Source organism: Anomaloglossus baeobatrachus, chromosome 3 (genome assembly GCF_048569485.1).
Source record: "Anomaloglossus baeobatrachus isolate aAnoBae1 chromosome 3, aAnoBae1.hap1, whole genome shotgun sequence".
Taxonomy (NCBI): domain Eukaryota; kingdom Metazoa; phylum Chordata; class Amphibia; order Anura; family Aromobatidae; genus Anomaloglossus; species Anomaloglossus baeobatrachus.
The window spans coordinates 439,132,366-439,155,143 of NC_134355.1; the positions used below are offsets into that span (position 1 = coordinate 439,132,366).

General features: G+C 46.3%; 1 protein-coding gene across 1 annotated transcript in view; it reads right to left on the reverse strand.

Moving 5' to 3' along the window:
• Positions 1-22,778, reverse strand: part of LOC142297263 (uncharacterized) — a 307,434-nt gene that overhangs the window by 65,044 nt on the left and 219,612 nt on the right. Inside the window, 1 exon segment of the mRNA XM_075341518.1 lies at positions 22,442-22,561. Within this exon segment, the coding sequence (XP_075197633.1) occupies positions 22,442-22,561 (120 nt within the window).

Below are 22,778 nucleotides of genomic sequence, written 5' to 3' on the forward strand. Positions count from 1 at the left end.
AATAGATGTAAGTGAGTTTTTAGTGTCTCAGATGGCTTTTGAAAACTATGATGGCTTTTTAAGTATTATCCCATAATGTTAGAGGCTTTAACAGCCCACAGAAGAGAAGGCGGGCTTTCCTAGACTACATGCACCACAAACCAGAGGTTATATTTTTACAAGAAATCCACTTCTCTACATCCTCTCAACCTAAATATTTCCATTCCCAATACAGTAGGTTCTTTATCTCAGCTAATGTTTCGAAGAACAGGGGGAATACGATCTGCTTGCACAACTCTTTTCCTATGCAGGTTTTGGGAACATATTCTGATGGGGAGGTCCGATTTGTGGCAGTCTGGGGGGAGGTACACTCCAAAAAACTCTGTCTACTTAGTGGTTATGCTCCACCCTCACAACAAGTAGAAACCCTCAGAGCCATCTCCAAGTGGATTCTGACAGGGGAGTTTGACACTATAATCTGGGGGGGGTGACTTTAATCTAACCCTTAATAACGTATTAGGCAGCTCCTCAGTTTAAAGGACAGACATTTCAAAATTAGATAGAAAAGCACTCAATGCGATCCTGAAAAAGCATACATTGGCAGATACGTGGAGGAAGTCGAATGGATCGATGAGAGGGTATACATATTTTTCTCCGGGACATCACTCATATTCAAGAATAGATTATATATTGACTTACTCGGCGAATCTCCCAGCCCTATTATACTCCAGACATATTCCCTCAGCATGGTCAGACCATGACCCTGGAATTGTAGATTCCAGCCAAAATTAAGCATACACACCCCTTTTTTCAATTCCCCCTTATCCGCTAATAACCACTCAGACACCAATTTAACTTTTGGATAATTTTGGCCATAGCAGCCATTTATTAAACAAATACATAACATGTAAAAATTTGCATTGTGGTAAGGTCCTTGAAGCTAAAACCCTGGTGATTCACATAACCAAGCCATATAACCAAATTGCTCCCAGCCGTTACCCACACTGGCTCAGGAGCACCAAAGAAGGGTTATTCCTTCATTAACCACCAAAAACACCCACGGGGGCCCCGACATACCCCGTCGGGATCCCCCAAAAATCACCAGGTGACCAACCATTCTGCCAATGAGGGGATCCATACCCGGATAGGTTCCCCGAACAAATTTAAAACCAACTTCAAGGACCCACCAATAAACCTGCTACAACGAGGGCACCTTGATAACCTTCAAGTGCCTGAGACCCCCCGCAATAGCAAAGCTCGCTCAATACCTCCCTGCAATCCAAGGGCCCACAAATCAATCCCTACTGCATTCAAATGCACCCCATCCGCCTACCAAAATTCGTCATCCTCCCACTCCAGCTCAAAATGCCGAGCTGCAACTCCCCCGTTGCAGCCCACCAATTTTTGAGATAACCCTATTAACCTTCACCCGCGCCTTATTCAGCTTCTCCACAAATCATGCTTTCGCCCAAACCCTTCTCGGAACCATGTCCATCCACACAATTGTCATGCCTGGAAAAGACACCCATAACCGCAACAAGTCATGCTTAATATCTTTTATCAAAATGCGAAAAAGCCGCTCACCGAAATAATTTCCTCGACACGTAAAACCAAAATGTCAGGGGGCCAGCCCAAATGGGCATAGTTATGCACCTCCTGCAACACCGTATTCCACCCCATACCCCTGATCCCAAGCCATCCGACAAGAGCCCTATCCCTCTGAAAAAACTAGCTGTCTCCTGTTCCTTCTCGTATCTGCTCTCTGTGCTCCCCAGTACACATTAGAATGGCCCAGGATCCAGACCAGGCAAGAAAAGGGGGGGGGGGGGGGTCTGAAAAACAAAGCACTAACAAAATTACCAAGTAGCTCCAATACAAACACAAAGAATGACACCCCCCCCCATGCCCACTTCTATCAGAACCAGTCTTCCGATCAGTTGCCCATGAAAACCATTGGGAACCTACGACTTACAACGCTGAGACTTCCATCGACCAATCTGTTTAACTGTCTCAGCAGGGAGACCACACATAGAGGCTTCCATCGCCGCCCCAATACGAAAAGAATGCAACGCAAACATCGCCGAAAACAACCCCAATGACCTCAAACATGCCCAAAAAACACTAATGAACTGATATCTGGACAAAAAGACCCGTCCTCGCGACATAACAATGGGCCATCCTGACTCGGGTGGATCTTTGCAAAACTCAAAACACACTGCCAATGGCACATCCCCGATGCCGTAACCTTCACTAAACGAACCCGCCTGCCTGCCCCTATTTGATCCGTTTTTGATTTCTGGATCCAAAATTCGAACCCCATGCTCCAAAATTAGGACGTATTTAAATTAGGACGTAAATTGGGCGTATTACCCAAGCCCCCGGGGCACGTCATACTGGGACATACCAATTTGCCAATACGCAAAGCCCCGAAAAACCGCCAACGAAAAATCAACCGGAACAAGGATACCTCAATGCAGATGTACAAACTACTCGCAATTCCCTACCCAAACATTCCAATAAGGTCAATAACACAGGCCGTCTACCATTACGTGGCCTATGGCCCCTATGAAACCCTTCAGCGCCTGAACTTCCCAAAAATTCTTTGTCAAATCCTGTACACCTCGCAACCAGAAATCGAATGCCAAACCTGCAATCAAATGACTCAACTTCGTGGAAGACCAACCTGTTATCGCCACATCCCCCAATTTTCCCAGGAACAGTCCTAACTGAGAATCCTCAGTCAGCATGCAACCACCCAACCACTACTCCCAGATAACCCATGTGACCTGATACGCCGCCCACGTGGTACCAGCCAAACAGCCCGAATCAGTGGCCTTGCTGCTTGAAGACCACGCTCCAAAGCTTCGCAGGGGACTACAAGCTGCTGCCGTCTGCCTCTACCGCAAAATCCCGGAAGCGATCTCACTGAAAACAAGAGAGGAAATCCACTATTAGGTTCTCCATACCTGGTACCTGAGCTGCTGTGACACGTATTAATTTCCAACAAATAAAGACCAGCTGCCGCAACCCCAGAACCACTTGTGGGAGAATATGCCGAGCCGTTATTAATCGCCAGCACCACCCCCATATTGTCACAGTTGAACCGGATCTACTTATTCGACAACTGGTCCCTCCCCAAATGAAGTGCGACCATCATTGGAAAAAAATTCCAATAGCGACACATTCCTTGTCAACCCCTCCGCCATCCAACTTTCTGGCCACCAATCCGCACACCACTGACCCTGAAAAAAGGCCCCGAAACCTGAGTCACCCGCAGCATTTGTAAACAATTCCAATTTGAAATTATCCACTACCTCATCCTTAAGCAACGAACGACCATTGTCCTGCTCCCCAAAAACTCTCCCCAAACAGACAAGTGCACTCTATGTTCCGCCGACAAACGTATGTAGGGGTGAAGAGCAAGCACTCCAGCTGTAGCGCAAGCTAGCCGACGTGAAAACTCGGCCCATTGACATTACCCGACACGCAAAATTAAGTTTTTCCCAATAGTGATTGAACCTCCTTTAATTGTAATTTCCTCACCCGGCATGCCCTTGCTACCTCAACCTTAAGCGTGGCAACCTGTCGTCAGGAAGCCGAACCTCCCAAATCACTGAGTCAATTACAATGGCCAGAAAACAAATACAGGTATTTGGCCCAACAGTTTTTTCCAGGTGCCAAAGGCACCCCAAAGCCTCTCACTATCCATTCCATTGTTGCTAAAATGCTGGTGCCTGTGCCGAAACAGCCAATCCCACACACCAAAAATTCATCCCGGTAAGGTACCAGTGATGCCAAACCAGAAACATCACGCCCCACCCATTCTAAAAAAGAACTAAAGGTTTCAACAAATGTGCACGATACTGCACAACTCATTGGTAAGCAGGGGTCTCCAAAACAATCTCCCTTCCAAAAACAACCCAATAACCGAACACTTTTTGGATGAACTGGTAAGAGCCAGAAAGCTGCCTCAATATCTGTCTATTGCCATCAACACACCCCTCCCACCACTTTTTACCTACTTTGTAGCCTCATCAAATGACGTATACACCACCTAACGAAGCTCAGCCAGTATACCAGCATTCGCTGACCTACCCCTGGGATGAGACCAATGGTGGATCAGCCGAACTTTACCTGGCTCCTTCTTGGGCCCCACCCCGAATGGCGAAAACCACAAAATTAGAAAAAGGTAGGAGGGTGCCTAATCGAGCCCCCCATTCTCCCCAATGCCACCTCCTTTCCTAACTTTTCACCTACCACCGCCACATGTTGATACGTCGAGGGAGATTCCTGGTTGTCCCTGGAACTTCAAAACAGGGAAAGGAATCCTGAAACCCTCCCCAAAACCAAACCTCAAACTTCAGCTTTGCCCTTATCAGGATCCCTATTTAGGTACGGAAGCATCGCAACTAAGCTCACCGGTGTTCAAACAACGGCAAGTGGCACCGAACTTGCATTCCCTCTCATTAACTTACCAACACGAACCTGACTTCTAGGACCCTGTCTGTCCGTACTGACCACTGGCACCCCAGCTTCCTGACCGGCCGGGGAACCTGGCCCCGCCCTGAAATGACTGCCCATATGTGGCTGCCGCCATCACCCGCAACCACAAACCTATATCCTTCTGATCCCATCTTATGGATGGACGGTAGCCATCCTCTGATGAAACTGCTCATCATAACGTATCCAGGTCTACCCCCCATAAATCCTATAGGCCTCACCAATCGAGCCCATATAGCAAAACAAATGAAAAACAATTATCCGGTGTCTTTTCGCCAATTACTCTTGCCCAAACTGCAACGCCTGCAACCAATTAGCAAAATGTCTGAGGAATCAAGCGCCATCGCCACTTCTCCACATCTTCCTTCCTGCTATCATCTTTTCCCCTTTGTCAAAATACATCTTGTCACCTCCGTACTCTTTTCTGTTTGAACTGACACTAATACTGGGGAAGAGATACTCCCAACTGTGGACTCACTAGCCGCAATGACAGACAAATTAACCCAAGCCACCACTGGCCCCGGGGGTTTTCCCTGGCTCGCAACTGGCGAACGCAACTTAAATTCTGACAACTCCCCACTTAACGCATTCCCCCCAACACCCGCTGGCACCCCCAATCCTAACCCCAGCTGACCTGTCACCCCCCCTTACTGTGTACCTGACCAGCATGTGAAGACAAACAAGACATTGAATCATACTTACCAGGCTGCACAAAGGTAGAAACCCCGCCAGCTGGACCACCTGCATCCTGACGTCCCTCCTGCTGATCTAGCATGACTTGGCTCCTCCCATCTGACTCTGCTCCATTGCTTGTGTAGCCGCGCGGCCCGAGGACCCCACCGGCCGCATATCCTGGACCTGAATCAGTAGCGCCGACCAACAGGGGGAGCCGCGTATTATCCTCTGGGCTCTCCAAGCACGGCCCCCCTGCCCCGCTCCATGTGGCCCCTCTTCCAGACAGGGCCTCTGTAGCCGCAGGCCCTGAATGCCAGGCCCGATGTATTTCCGACCGCAACCGCCTGGCTCCGCCCACCTCACAAGGATCCATCCGGGGTACTATCGCTGCAGGGAGGGGCTCAGGGCGCTCGGCAGGTACATCACCAGAGCGCCCCGCCGCACCGCCGACGTCACTTGCAGACAAGGCGGCAGCAGGCCCCGCCCCCAACTCAAGCGCAGGCCTGCTAACCGTCGCTGGGCCCAGCCGCCCGTTAGAATTCCTCAAAGGCCGGGGCCTGCTGAACCTCTCAGCTCACGGCGTCCGGCCTGGAGGGTCCCCGGAGGGGCTTCTGTGGCGACGCTGGGCCCTGGGAGTCAGGTCAGGCGACAACCTCTCTGGCGGTCCAGACCTCCGGGGGCACCGCTGTTGTAGGGATGCAGTCCCTGTCCCCTCCGGACTCCCACCGGTGATCCCCGCTACAGTGTTCTGCAGCCACCTAGGGGGATGGTCGCCGGCAGCAGCTCTCATGCTCCAGGAGCTAATCCACAGACGGGGATGGGGACTCTCACTCTCACTGGTGTCCCAGAGCGGGAAAAGTGCCGCTCCTCCCCCAGCTTCACCTTTTAACTGTACCCTGACTTACTCCCCCTCCCCCACCCTTGACATCATGACCTCCACTCCAATCAGTGTCATGCTGGCCTCCACACATGCCCGGGGGGAGGGGGGGTCAGTGCTCCGGCCATTCTTGACTGTGTACTTTCGTTTTTTAAATTGGATTTTGCAGTATCTAGAGTATACAGATGGAGATTAAATAAGTCCCTGATTACCAACCAAGAAACAATAAAATATATAGAGGAAGAGCTGAACACCTATTTTGCTACCAATCAAAGTGCAGAAACAAGGGCAGGTACCCTTTGGCTAGCACACAAAAAGTTCATTACCGACTCCTTCATCAAACTTGCATCCACAATAAAGAAAGATAAATTCGACCCAAAGAAACTTAGAGACCACTTTGTTAAAACTGTAAACAGCAAATCAAGCACGCCCCACTCTTTACCTCTCCAAATGCATTTCAGACATTAAACTTCAGATACAAACCCTACTGATGACAAAGACTGAACTCAGGCGACATATTACAGGCTTTCCAATAAGATGGACAAACTATTAGCCAAGCAGCTCAGGGATAAAGAGAAGATCAATTCAGTGTACACACTAAATGATAAACAGGGCAGTCAAACCTCTAACCCTGATAAAGTCTACAAACTCTTTTATAACTTCTATCAATCCCTCTATACACAACCGGATCAAACACCTATATTTGAGATAGACAATTTTTTTAATTCTATAAATATCCCCTCGTTGACCCCAAGCTTCGCAACATTGCTCCAGGCAAAGATTACAAATGAAGAGGTAGAGGAGGCGGTTAAAAAACTAAAACCTCATAAGGCACCAGGCCCGGATGGGCTTTTGGCTATTTATTATAAGAAATGTTTCCACATACTAAAACCCCATGTTCTCAACATTTTTAATGATATATTGGAAGGAAAACCAATGCCCCCAAAATTCTTATTAGCCCACATAACAGTCATTCCAAAACCCAAAAAAGATCCCCTACAGGTAAAAAAATATAGGCCCATCTCACTTTTAAATGTGGATCTAAAGCTCTTTACATCCATATTAGCAAAAAGAATTAACAAGGGTCTACAGTCACTTATCCACCCTGATCAGGTGGAATTTATACCTTCCCGCCAAGCTCCAGATAATATTAGGAAAAATTTAAATATTATTCACCATGCTAATAAAACTAAAACTCCGTTACTGGTACTGGCACTCGATATAGAAAAAGCTTTTGATTCAGTGATCTGGCCTTACCTGTTTAGAGTGCTTGCTAAAATGGGCTTTACCCCAAATTATATACGCACCATACACTTACTATACAACAACCCCATGGCCTACTTAAAGCTACCGACTACAGACCCACAGCCTATCTGCATAAGACGAGGTACCAAACAATGGTGCCCAATATCACCCTCTTTATTTGCCCTAGCGATGGAGCCTTTGGCCCAGGCCATCCGGGAACACTCAGACATAAGAGGACACAAGATAGGACAGAAGACATATAAACTTAGTCTATTCGCTGACGTCCTTCTGTTGACAATGACGAATCCACACATCTCTCTCCCTCCCAAACTTATTTGACGGCCTTCGGGTGAACATAGACAAGATGGAAGTCCTTTTTCTGAACACAACTCCAGACACCCAGAAAGCTATTCTCTCTAATTTCAAGTTCCAGAAACAATCCCATTACATCCCTTATCTAGGGATTAATTTAACCAGTCATTGGAACACTCTATTCAAATGGAATCTCAATCCTCTCATTCAACAAATGCTAACAGATTTAAAAAAGTGGTCCTTGCCATCAATTTCTTTCTTGGGTAGAGTCCACGCGATAAAGATGGTTATAGTCCCGAGTAGAGATGAGCGAACCAGCCATGGTTGGGCTCGAGTTTGGTTCGTCGAACGGAGGTCCCGTTCGAGTTCGGTTCGGCGAACGTTCGACGAACCACTCGAACCGCATAGGAAACAATGGCAGGCAATCACAAACACATAAAAACACCTAGAAAACACCCTCAAAGGTGTCCAAAAGGTGACAAACAACTCACAACACAACACAAACACATGGGAAAGTGACAAGGACATATACTCATGCGAAAACAAAGGAGCTGGACAAGGAAAAAGAGGAGGAGACACAGATATGAGTATATGCAAGGGAACGTCGATGCCATTACTGTGCAACTTGAGCCCTGCTCATTTTAGGCTTCCAATCTGGATAAATTGCCTGAGCTCACCACGTACACCTTGGGGATCTTGTTGTGTCCCGCAGCCAGCGTTTTCTCGGAACGTGTCCTCAGTGCTGCTGGAGGTGTGCTGACAGCTAAGCACACGCATCTGTCCACTGACAATGTGGACAGACTAACGTTCACCAAGATGAACAAGTCATGGCTCTCAGAGGACTTTTCTTCCCCTGGCTCAGCCAGGGGAGGCGAAAGGCACGCGTATTTTTGAGAGTGCTTCATGCAAAGGATCTTTTTGATCTTGAAAATGGGGTCAACTGATGCCAGTCAAGTGGGGTGTGTGTGGCCCAATTAGTGGAAACGAGGCAGACTGTGGTTGGAGTTCCCTTGCTTTTGAAAAAAGAACCTAGATGAACAAGTCATGGCTCTCAGAGGACTTTTCTTCCCCTGGGTCATCCAGGGGAGGTGAAAGGCACGCGTATTTTTGAGAGTGCTTCATGCAAAGCATCTTTTTCATCTTGAAAATGGGGGTCAACTGATGCCAGTCAAGTGGGGTGTGTGTGGCCCAATTAGTGGAAATGAGGGAGACTGTGGTTGGAGTCTCCTCGCTTTTGAAAAAAGAACCAAGATGAACAAGTCATGGCTCTCAGAGGACTTTTCTTCCCCTGGCTCAGCGTATTTTTGAGAGTGCTTCATGCAAAGGATCTTTTTCATCTTGAAAATGGGGCCAACTGATGCCAGTCAAGTGGGGTATCTGTGGCCCAATTAGTGGAAACGAGGGAGACTGTGGTTGGAGTCCCCTTGCTGTGTTTTACATGCTTTTAGAAGGGCATGACATGGCTTAGAGCTTGACTTTCAGCATCTGCAAACTGTTGGCTACCAAAATGCTTCCTTTCCAACCTTTTTAACCAAGGATTTTCGAGACCTTTTGCCCATCGCAGTGCCCCAAGAGCCGATGCCCAGGCGCCACTCCTTCTCCAACAAAGGCGTGCACGCGCTACACCAGCATGTCGCACCAAACATCACCGCTTCTTTGAGAAACTGTGTGACAGGGTGCATTTCACCACAGATACTTGGCCCAGTAAGCATGGACAGGGGCGTTACATGTCGCTAACTGGGCAATGGGTTACTATGGGGATAGATGGAGAAGGGTCTGCTGTACAAGTCTTGCTGTCCCCACGAGTTGTATCAATCCTTCCTCTGTATGTAGAAGTTAATACACTGCTTCTGCCTCCTCAAACTCGTGTGGGTCCTTCACCTCGGCCCAAACCCTGTGTGGTCAGAGCACCCTTCCTTGTAATTGCGCACAAGGAAAACCACACACCTCCTTACTATGCTGGCAGCAGAGCTCAATGCCATCATGCGGTCAAATGTTTACTTTGAAATGTATGGGAAATGTGAGTCACACCGCTAAGAAGTTGTGGATGGTTAGCTCTGGAGACCAAGTTTCATCAATGGTTGTCTCCACTCAACCAGCAGCCAGGGAAGGCCGGGTGTGACAATGATGCAAACATGGGTGCGGCCCTTCGCCGTGACAATGTGACACATGTGCCTTGTGTGGCTCACGTGTTGAATCTAATTCTCCAGCAATTTTTAAAACACCATCCCGGCCTACATGGCCTTCTGCAGCGGGTACGCTCGCTATTTGCTCACTTGCATCGTTCGCACACAGCAGCTCAACAACTTTCGTCGCTCCAGAAGTCTTTAGGTCTGGTGGTTAAACGCCTGAAATGCGATGTGCCGACACGCAGGAATTTGAATCTGCACATGTTGCAGCGTTTGTGGCAGCACCGCCGAACCCTGCTGCAATACGTTATGACATATAGCCTGGCCTAACTTGATCCAGAGGTGGTGCAGATCACGCAGCTGGAGTGGTGTCAGATCAAGGACCTATGCACCCTTCTACACAGTTTACAAATGTCGACGAAGATGTTTAGCACTGGCAATGCCATTCTCAGCGTGACAATTCTGGTCATCTACATGATGGAGCACACTGTAAACATTATTCGGAGTCAGGTGTTGGGACAAGAGGAAGGGGAGGAAGTACAGGAGGAGTCATATGCGGAAGGGATAACAAGATCTACGAGGTCCAGATGGTCAGCGGCACCTAGGCGGCAGTCATGGTGGGGGAGAGGGATTAACAAGGGCGCATAGTATCAGCAAAAAGTGTTGAGGAAGGTGCAGGAGCCCATGAAGAAATGGAGGACGAACTGGCGATGGGCATGGAAGACTCAGCAGATGAGTGAGAGCTTGCTCACATTTCGGTTGTGCGAGGTTGGGGGAGAGGGCAGAGGAAGGAGGCACGATTCTCACCTCTCTGCCACCAACACACCAAGGACTTGGTCCTCCTGGATGCACAAGACACATGAGCGCCTTCTTGCTGCACTACCTACAACATGACCCTCGGATTCTACGAATTCGAAGTAATGCTAACTACTGGGATGCCACACTGATAGATCCCCGGTACAAGAAAAAATTTGGCGAAATAATTCCTGCCATAGAAATGGACGCACGTATACAGGAGTATCTGCAGAATGTGGTACGCAATCTTAGATCTGCTTTTCCACTAAACACCAGTGCTGCACAGAGTGAATCTCAACACTTTGTCATGGATAGGAGGAAATGGTCTTTTACTTGTCCACATCTGAGGGACCGAGGGCTGGCTGCTGTGCTGAGATGGCATTGAGTACGGTGTCCCTGCAGAGTTGCACTTTTGGTCATATACAAAATGAGTTGAAAAAGGACAGATGCTGGTGGAAAGGGGAACAGGTGTGTTGGAAAGGGGAAAAAAGTTTTTGTCCGTGGGTTTGGTGGTTAAGCAAAAGTAACATTTGATGAAGAAACACCATCTGTTACGGTGGGACTGGCAGATTTGGATAAGGTGGTATATACTATGTTACCGCTATATAACGAAAATTAATAAGAAAAGAAAGAGAAAGGTATATATCCCCATTAGCAGTCAGTGTCCACTGTGCTCCCAGATGGAAAAGGAGAGGTTGGCAACTAGAAGGTTAGGTGGAGGATACAGAGCTGTGTGGCTATGAAACTAATAGTAGCCTGAACCGAGTTAGACGCCACTCGGATCTGGAGACTGGGAGCCCTGTTAGCGTCACAGGGTCCACATGCCCACCCAGCCCAGGAACTCTCTGTTAACATCACAGGGGCCATTGAGTACGCTGACCGTGTGCATTGGGGCAACACCTGTGGACAGCAGGCGCATCAGCAGCAGCAGGCCTGTTAATGCCACTGGGCTGCACAAGCAGGACTGGTAGGACAGGAGCTGGTCTTAACCGTTCTGCGTTACCAACTGTGGTGGCGGCCTGCATCGACGTCCTATCCCTGCCTACTTCTGGCCTAAAGCCGCAATGGGTTCAACACATGGAGGTGTGCTCTTTCAGAGCATAATAGAAGACTGCGCACCTCCTTGTTGGCTCCAGCCCGTTTTATAACCTGGGTCCACCCCAAACCAGGGTGGACCACAATGCACCTCCTGGAGACAAAAGCAGAGTGACACGTCATGAGTGGCATAACTAGCGTCCTATTTGGAACCGCAACTTCAATAATGACCTCATGGCTGCCACGACACAAACACCTCACCAGTCATCGTCTGACCATCATTAATGAGGTGACAAGTCATAGGTACGGGCCTCTGCAGGCCATTTGGGAGTGGCCTGGCCACATCGTCAGGACACCTGATGCCCTGTGGTCTATATGGGCCCCCCACATTAGGGGCAGGGCCAAAGAGTTAATTACCGGACCTAGTCTCTGATGCAGTAAGTGCCTGAGCATGCTCAGTAGCATGAAATACAGTCTCTGAAAAAAGACTATCAGCTTTAGCATGGTGTCTAGGCACAAAACAGGACTTAGACCCGGCACGGAGTGCAAGTACCTGTGCAAAGAGGCTTTTCGCACTAAGTGTGGGAGCATGCGCTGTATCCCGAAATGAAGACTTAGCCTCAGGAATGGCACAGTCAGGCTGAGCATACTCACTAGGCGAAACACTGTAGTTAGGCTGCGGCTGGGGTAAATCGGCACACGCATGCGCACTAGCTGCCTCTCCACACTTAAACGTGGAGGAGAAATTGCTCTTCGGGTGTGGACTTGGAGATGCTGTCTATGAACAGAAGGAAAAGCTAAAGGTGTGTGTTACAGCAAGGAGCCACCGCAGAAACACTTCGTTCAATTGTGAGGGGAGTCATTTTGGAGTTTGGTGAGGAGTACCGTAACGCCAGTGAGCAGCATCCTGTGCCACAGACCAACATTCTTATGGTGCTGTCTATACTGCTTACCGTGATAGGAGCGTAAAGTCTGTATTTCTGGCAACTGGACAACACAGTACCCGGGTACGGTAGGCTGTGCCCAGACAATAATGCGGGCACGCAACACTTTGTTTTATTAGCAAAACACATATCTGTTCTGGGTAGGCCGACTATTTATAGACAATAAGACTTGCTGCCTCTGCACTGTCAAATTGTCACATACAGTTTAAATCATAGAGGGACAGCGACACATGTTTGCATTGACTGTTGCTTTTCAAGATTTCCATGACTGTGTTGCAGAGCTGTGTGGTTTGCATTCACACTATTATCATCTGCCTTATCTGTGAGGCTTCAGCTAACAAGGGTATTCAGGGGGGGTAATGTGTTTTGTCTATGTTTACGTAGATAACTGGGAAACTCTTGTGATGCGCCACTGGTAAGTCGTGTTCGCACACACACATACACACACACGCACAAACACACAATTACTGCTACGCAGAGGGATTAGCAGGTAGTAGGCAACAGAATAGATTGTTCAATTATTTAAATTGTATGCATGGTTCTTATTGTTTGTTTTGGTAAAGTTAAACAATCATTTATCAACCCAACTGACTAAAGTCCTTTTCCTGTTGCCTGGTTTTGCTGCATACTGGGGAGCCCACCCTGTACACAACTTAAAATGAAGCATAAGCCGCAATGTGAATTTCACTGTGCTACAATGTGGCCTAGCGTGCCTGTGCAACCACCGCCTGCCCCATCAAGTGCATCTGCGTGCTCTTCATCCTCTGTGACTGTGAGGACAGCAGTCTCACATGGTTTTTCAAAGCAAGAAGGCCTGCGGAGACACCATCACATGTTTCTCAACGCTGGCAGGAAACTAGCCAGGTCTTTCACCGGGAAGGAACAACCACGGGAAGGGCGTGTTTCACGTGTTTCTCAACATGGTATCCATCCACAGACAGCCATTTCGGGGTATTTCCCGGTGAAAGACCTGGCTAGTTTCCTGCCAGCGTTGAGAAACATGTGATGGTGTCTCCGCAGGCCTTCTTGCTTTGAATATTTCCCAGGGGGCATTGCTCTAGAATCACTGCGTTGAGAAACACGTGATGGTGTCTCCGCAGTGGTGGATGTTGATCTCCCTAAGGTCAACCATCCTTGCTCACATGGTTTTTCACACTGACCTTCCACCCCTTTACACGCAACAGGGAGTGTGATTGGCAGGTCATCACTTGTTTTGGAAGTGGAAACAGATGGTATTGTTGAGCTGTCAGACATCAAGAAAACCAACATTGGATGCAGGCTACATTATATCCACACATTAGCTGGACTACCTGCAGTTAATAATTGCATTCCAGAAATGGAAAGGAGTGTAGAATGCCCATGTGTTGTACCTTGCTTGGCAGCAAAGGAACACTAACTTAGTATTACAGACAATTTTAGGAAGGCAGAAAAAGAGTCAGCTCTTTGGGCAAATTAAATAGCGTGGCAAAAGTGGACATGTGGGTACAGTGGCCGTGTTCTGTGGGTACCAAGACAGTAAAGGAAGCCTCACTTTCTAACCCTCCGAATGATCAAATGCAGCAAGGAATTCCCTGAGTTTGCTATAAAATTAGCGTAGCAAAATGTGCATGACGGTGTCATGCAGAGGTGCTGCAAATAGCTTTTCACCAGTGGGACACTAATGGAAATCCAACAGCCACTTTTAGGATGCCACTAAGTTTACTCAGTGTTTGCTAGTATAATGGCTTAGTAACAATGAGTCTGAGTGTGCAATGCAGAGGTGCTGGAAATAGATTTGCAATAGTGGGACACTAATGGAAGTCCAACAGCCACTTTTTGTATGCCACTAAATGGCAGCATTTTTTGCTATTATTATAGCTTATTAAAAACAGAGCAGGAGGGTGTCATGCAGAGGTGCTAGAAATAGCTTGGCACCAGTGGGGCACTAATGGAAGTCCAACAGCCACTTCTTGTATGCCACTAAATGGCAGCATTTTTTGCTATTATTATAGCTTATTAAAAACAGAGCAGGAGGGTGTCATGCAGAGGTGCTAGAAATAGCTTGGCACCAGTGGGACACTAATGTAGTACAACAGCCACTTCTTGTATGCCACTAAATGGCAGCATTTTTTGCTATTATTATAGCTTATTAAAAACAGAGCAGGAGGGTGTCATGCAGAGGTGCTAGAAATAGCTTTGCACCAGTGGGACAATAATGAAGTCCAACAGCCACTTTTAGGATGCCACTACGTTTCCTCAGTGTTTGCTAGTATAATGGCTTATTAACAATGAGTTTGAGTGTGCAATGCAGAGGTGATGCACATAGATTTGCACCAGTGGGACACTAATGGAAGTCCAACAGCCACTTTTAGGATGCCACTAAGTTTACTCAGTGTTTGCTAGTATAATGGCTTAGTAACAATGAGTTTGAGTGTGCAATGCAGAGGTGCTGCACATGGATTTGCACCAGTGGGACACTAATGGAAGTCCAACAGCCACTTTTAGGATGCCACTAAGTTTACTCAGTGTTTGCTAGTATAATGGCTTAGTAACAATGAGTTTGAGTGTGCAATGCAGAGGTGCTGCACATAGATTTGCACCAGTGGGACACTAATGGAAGTCCAACAGCCACTTTTAGGATGCCACTAAGTTTACTCAGTGTTTGTTAGTATAATGGCTTAGTAACAATGAGCTTGAGTGTGCAAAGGGCAGGAGGGTACAGTGGCAGGGTTGTGGGTCTGGGTAGAGGAAAGGAAGCCTGCCTTTCTATCCCTCCTAATGGGGAACTCCAGCGAGGAAATCCCTGACCTTAGCTACACAGACGCTGTCATCTTGTGTAGCTGTTAAAATCTGTTTTCACGGACCTGACTGTCACCTATGGCTCTGACCCTGACATTATTAGCCCTTACAAGGGCTGAAAGAAACTTCTATCCCTATTCTGTATAGCGCTGTGTATATTGCGTACACAGCAGTATCGGAGACAGGAGCTACGCCAGCGGTGACTGACACCAAGACGCAGAAGGCAGATAATGGCGTGCTGGAGGAAAATGTCCATTTTTATAATGCAGGGACATGTGACATGGACATCCTATCACACATGCCGTTGCTTCTCTGGCTAAAAGTCCACTTAGCTGTGTGTGTGTCTGGGATTGGCTGACATGCTGGCCCGCCCCACTACACGCGCGTGCTTAGGGAAGGAAGACAAGGGAAAAAAAAAAAAAAATGGTGATCGCCATTATCCAAACAGCAGTGATCTGAATGCGCTGTTCCCGCACACTATACGCTGAAATTTCATAATAGTGTGAGTCACAGAGTGACTTACACTATTACAGCGGAAAGCCAACTAGTAATTAGCTTGTCTTTTTGCTGCTAGAACCGTTCTCGAACGTATCTAGAACCATCGAGCTTTAGCAAAAAGCTCGAGTTCTAGTTCGATCTAGAACAGCCCCCAAAATCTCTCGAGCCGCGAACTGGAGAACCTCGAACCGCGCTCAACTCTACTCCCGAGGTTCTTATATTTATTTCGATCCTTACCCATCCCACTACCACGTAACATGTTTGTAAAGATCCACAAAGAAATCACTAAATTTATTTGGAATAATAAGAGGGCAAGAATTGCGCAGCATACTCTTTATCTTCATAGACGGTGGGGGGGGGGGGTGTCTCTCCTTAACTTCTCCCTTTATTATAAGGCTGCCCAATTCACCCAGGCCTCCACGGTCATGATGGGCAGTGGAGCGCCTAGATGGATGGGCCTAGAAAATGCGCTCCTAGCCCCCTATACACTAAGTAGTCTACTATGGATGACGGGTTTGTTGCCCTTGAAGTTGGCAGAGACTTCCCCCTTTTCCTTCAACATGATCAAGCTATGGCAGACCAGTAGATTTCAATATAGATTGCAGACAGTCCCATCTCCACTTCTGGACTTGCTCCACAACCCAATGTTTATACCAGGAGTTTGCCCTAGTGGTTTCTCTTGGTGGATAGAAAAAGGAATCACACGCATACATCATTTAGCCCTATTATTTAACCTATACTCTAAACCTGAAATGTTAAACAAGTTCTCACCACCAAAGGAAGAGATCTTCAGAATCGAGCAGCTCTATCATTTTATACATACATTGCTGCAGGAAAGAAGAACATTAAACCCAACAGCTTTTGAGAGAGCATGTATATGTGACCGGTGAATTTAATGTGCCTTGATTTACCTCTAATCTGAAATTACAAAGCTTCTGCTACAATTTGTGTTGTTAAGGGCAGTTTACTGAAAAATCTACTGACACATCTCACTGATAATCAGAATAACTATAATACAAAGAAGAAATCAATTAATTTCCTTACCTGAGAATCCAGCATTACAAGTACAGGTGTAATTTCCTATTGTGTTAGTGCAGGTTGCATTAGGGGAGCAGATATTATTGGTCTCACATTCATCAATATCATCACAGTGGATCCCATTACCTGATCAATATAAAATATTTTAGAGTTGCTAAAAGATATAAAATAGGTAGATATGACTAGAAATACTACCAAAACATATAAGTAATCTACCAAGTCAGAACAAAAGGATGAGAATTATTAGGCATTATTGATAGGCGAGCGTCGGCAGCTATGCTCATTACTAAATGTAACATTAGGAAGCTCAATTGAGTAACCAGCAGGGGTCAACACCGCGTGGTGCCCGAGTGCCAGCGATAACAGTAAAAACAGCTTCTTTCACTGATTTGACTCCTCCCTCAGTGGGACTCTAAGTGCCGAGGAGCTGAAGAATTCCCGGGTCAATCTCTATCTCTCTCTCTCTGTCTCTTTATCTCTTACATCTCACTGTCTCTGCCCTGCTATAGTCTAAAAAAAGACTGATGCCACTTTCTAACTTTCTAATGTGAACAGGTGCATACTGAGCATGAACCACAGTAACAAAAAAGAGGCAGTTGCACTCTGTAGTGCTAAGATACAGATGCATCTCAATAAATTAGAAAATCATCCAAAAGTAAATTTAATCAAGGAATTCAAAAGAAGAAGTGAAACATATTATATAGTTATTACAAACAGAGTGATCTATTTCAAGTGTTTATTTCTGTTAACACCTTAACGACTGCAGGCAGTAATATTACGTCCTAGCGGTCATAATGTTACTGCCTGCGGTCTGCTGCTGGCAGCATGACGCGATCGGCGCACATCTCAGCTGATTTTCACAGCCCGGATGTGTTCCTGCTAGGCACGAGCAGAATCGTTATCTGCTCGTGACAGTTAACTCCTTCAATGGCGCTGTCAATATCTTTTGCTATTTTTCTATTTATATAGATTAGTGTAGGGACCTACAAGTATGAGGAACCGTGACGTGGTTTGTAGGCTACCGCTATTTTGGCCATAATATCGACTAATACCTCAGATATTGTGTTTTTAGTTTTCTGCACATAACATTTTATACGGGGTGCAGCCAGGCCCCTTAATGTTTGGACTTGCATATTGGAGACTGCATCCCTATATGGTGCACATTAGTACCGGGCAGCCCGCCTGATCGAATAGTATGGGCGTGTAATAGGCTGCTGACTGGATTACTATGCACCTGTAAGTGGGAATGGAGCCGTATGCAAGCCACTAGTGTGCAATTTCACCATTCAGCGATCACCCTCTCCATATTCTGGAGTTGTGTGAGTGATTTGCTCCTCTTGCACCTGTGTTATTTCCATCTAATGGGGGTCTGGTTGCACCCTGGTAGTGCAATAGATTTTTTTGGCCTGAGCAGTTCTTTACTGCTTCATTTTGCTGTGGGTATTCTAATATGTGACAGCGCCATAATAATCACGATCGCAGTAAACTTTTACTTACCGCCTCGATACCGGAAGTCACGTGACGTGATCATGTGAGTTCCTGTAGTTGTCATGGTAGCACAGGGTCATGTGATGGCTCCTGTACCTACCATGAATTACTTTCAGTTTCACTCGGCCTACAGCCCAGTGAAGCAGAAAATGAACATATCTGCTGTTTACAGCTGTGTAGCTGTGATAAGCAGATAGGGCAGAGCGATCAGATTGTTGATCACTATAGCCCCCTAGGGTGGCTAGTAAAACAAAAAAAAAAGTAAAAAAAGTTTTTTAAAAATTTAAAAAAAAAAAAAAAAACCTAAAAGTTCAGATCACCACCCCTTTTGCCCCATTGAAAATTAAAGGGTTAAAACAATAAAAAATATACACATATTTGGTATCGTCACGTTCAGAAACTTCCAAAAATTCCAGAAATTTCCAATGTCCTGGGGCCTTCTCTTACCTGTGGAGGGTAACGTCATCTTGCTGCCCCACTCCATCACCCCGGGTACTCCCAACGGCAGCAGCGGTACTCCCTATTACCGTATACCATGGGTGGCTTCACTAACTATCTAATTCCCCTGTAAATAACCCCCCATCATGTTTTAGAGTCACCCTGAGCCCCCAGGTCTGGAGACCCTCGAGCCACAAATAGCAACAACCGAATCCGAGTGATTCGATCGCTGCCGGGGCAGTACACAATCCCCTCCTATTTATTGTTTGAAACTCTGTGCCAAACATGTGGGGAGGAGACTTGAAACTCAAGAGGTGAATATATAAATATTGGACGAGTAACGAAAATCCCAAATACCTTAATATTCTTGCAAGTAATGAAGAGTGCCAAATATATTTACTAATCAATAGGTATAACCACGGTCGTTTTCTTCACTGGATAGGACTACAATCTTATATTTGCATACACAGCGTATGAGTGTTGATGTGTTTAATACACATTAGGTCAGTAGGTTTGTGTCCTGTCGGATTATCCATAAGACCTAAAGATTTAGGGGATACATTGCACGCTGCGACATCGCTACTGCGATATCGTCGGGGTCAAATCGAAAGTGACACACATCCGGCGCCGGTAACGACGTCGTAACGTGTAAAGCCTAGATGCGCCGATAAATGATCGCAAAAGCGTTGAAAATCGGTGATCTGTGTAGTCACGGTCATTTTCATAATGTCACACCAATAGGAGATACGATGTTGTTCCTCGTTCCTGTGGCAGCACACATCGCTGTGTGTGAAGCCGCAAGAGCGAGGAACATCTGCTTACCTGCCTCCACCGGCTATGCGGAAGGAAGGAGGAGGGCGGGATGTCCTGCTCATCTCCGCCCCTCCGCTTCTATTGGCCGCCTGCCGTGTGACGTCGCTATGATGCCGTACGACCCGGCCCCTTAAGAAGGAGGCGGGTCGCCGGCCAGAGCGACGTCGCAGGTCAGGTATGTGCGTGTGAAGCTGCCATAGCGATAATGTTCGCTATGGCAGCTATCACAAGATATTGCATGTGCGACGGGGGCGGGTACTATCTCGCTCGGCATCGCTATCATCAGCTAGCGATGTCGCAGCGTGCAAAGTAACCCTTAGGCTATGCTCACAACACAGTGCATCTTTTGTATGCGTGTGTTGAGTGCATCTTGATGTGCATCTCCTTTTCTGAAAACGCAGCCTAGTGAAAAATGCATCAAAAACGCATGCGTTTTTGCCATGTTTTTGTTAATGTGTTTTTTAAAGAAGAAACAAACATGATAGGAAAGGATAAATTGATAGATAGCTAAAATAGATAGAGAATAAAAAGATAATTGATAAATAATAGAAAAAAGGTAGATAGAAAATAGATAGTAGGTAGATAGATAACAGATAATAGATATATAATAGAAAGAACATATTGAATAGATAGAAAGAAATAACAGAATAGCTCTATAGAGGAATAGCTAGCTTGGCCAGCTGTTTTATTTTTTATTTTCTTGTTAAAAAATGATGTGGGCCCCCCATTTTTCATATCCAGCACAGGTGAGCAGCTGCTGCAGGCTGCAACTATCAGCTGTGTGCTGTACCTTTGCTAGTTATAAATAGTTGAGGTGATCCTATGCTTTTTTTTTTTAAATTATCTGATTTATTTAAAAAAAAAAAAAAAAATGATGTAGGGTTCCCCCCCCATTTTTTTTACTACCAACCAAGGTACAGCAGACAACTGGGATCTGATATTATTAGGGTGGGAAGGGCCATCATTATTTGGCCTTTCCAACCTAACAATAGCAGCCCATAGCCGACACCAGAAGCAGCGCATCAAATTCTGGCACTGGGCCAAACTTTTCCAACTGCCCTGGTGCGGTGGCAATCGGTGTAATAAGGAGTTAATAACAGCCCACAGATGCTTCTAAGCCCTAGCTTAGTGATGGCAGGCATCAATGAGATACCCCCATCACTATTCTGTAAGTGAATTTAAATAAACATAAACACCCAAAAAGTCCTTTATTTGAAATAAAAGACAAAAAAGCCACCCTCTTTCACCACTTTATTAACCCCCAAACACCTCTCCAGGTCCGACATAATCCACATGAGGTCCCATGACACTTACAGCTCTGCTACATCTGACAATCACAGCAAGGGGCCAGAGAACAAGATTGCCTGCTGTAAGCTCCATGCAGCAATTGAAGTGAGTAGCGTGATAAACAGTGAAGTCAATTAGGTTACCCGCGGCCACAGCTGGAGTCCTCCACCTGTGACAAAAAAATCACCTGAGTGACTGAAGTGAGCTGCACAATCAGCGGGACGTCACTTAGGTGATTTGCTGTCACAGGTCAAGGCCCTTGCCATGCTGGGGCTAACCTGAGTGACGTCACTGCTGAGCGCACGGCTCACTTCAGTTGCAACCTGAACTTTACAGCTAGCAGTTCTGTCCTATGGTGATCGCTGTGAGCTTCAGATATGTAGCAGTACTGGAAGCATCGTAGAACCTCTTGTGGATTACGTCAGACCTGGAGGGTTATGTAGGGTTGGGGTAAATAAAGTGGTGAAAGAGGGATTTTTTTATCTTTTATTCCAAATCAAGCATTATTTTGGTGTTTGTGTTTATTTAATTTCACTTACAGATTAGTGATGGAGGGTGTCTCGGGTAGACACCTGCCATTACTAGTCTAGAACTTATTGGCAGCTATTGGCTGCCAATAACTCCTTATTACCCCGATTGCCACCACATCAGGGCAATCAGGATGAGCCGGGTAAAGTCCTGGGACTGTTGCATCTGATGAATGGGGTAATTCCGGGCGGCTGCTGGTTGATATTTCTAGGCTGGGGGCTCCCAATAACATGGGTCTCCCCAGCCTGAGAATATCATCCCTCAGCTATGAGGCTTTGTCTTGGCTGGGTATCAAAATTGGGGGGACCGCACGTCGTTTTTAAAATGATTTATTTATTGTACTGTACAATATAGACCTGCCCTGTGAGGGTCTGTGTGTTGACCCGTCCTGTGTGTATAGTGGCTGTGAGTGGATGCAGTCAGACAGCTGTCACTCAGCATGGGGGCACATCTGACTGCAATGAATCACAGCCACCGGTGGGCAGCTGAAGCAGTGCATATTCAGTGAATGTAATGAGCAACTTGGGAAGTGTATGACTGGCCGTAGAAGCAGTGTGACAGCCATGCCGTTAATTTGATAAGTATGAAGCGCTTACTCCTACCCCTTTGCGCCAGACTCTGGTCCCAAATAATAACTCTATGGGAACCAGAATCTAGCCAAATACCAGGGATCAATCCCCCACTGACCTCGAGTCAGCAGGGCATTGATCTGCCGGTCCTTCGGAAAGCAGGGACAAGACGGAAAAATAAATGACATGCTGCATCTTAGCTGTGTCTCCAAAAACACAGCCAAGAGGCAGCCAAAAAAGGATGCAATGTGCGGACTGCAAAACAGAAATCTCATAGACTTTGCTAGGAGAAGGAAACGCATGCATTTAAGGACATCTTTGTGACAACAAAAATGCACCAAAAATGCAGTAAAAGATGCAGCATGTGGTCATAGCCTTACTGGGTATCTCTATTTAATCAGCGCTTTATTCCCCATTTTAACAGTTTTGTGGCAACAATTTAATTAATACTTATTCAAAGTTATATATTTAAAGAGAGGTAAACACAGGAATCGATGACAAATCAGAACTCACCAGAAAATCCAACATTACAAGCACAGGTGTAGTTTCCTATTGTGTTAGTGCAGGTTGCATTAGGTGAGCAGATATTATTGGTCTCACATTCGTCAATATCATCACAGTGAGTCCCATTGCCTGATCGATATAAAATGAATCACAAATTATTGAATATATACAGATCTCATATTTCCCAACATGATGGAAGGAGATATCTTGATTCAGAAAACTGTAACTTGACATGTTCAATGGCCATTCCTTTAAATGTCAATTTACAGTTTTCTACATTTAGATATATTAGTGCATTGTGTGTTATCATAAAGAATGCCACATCTGTAACATTAGAGGTAAATGT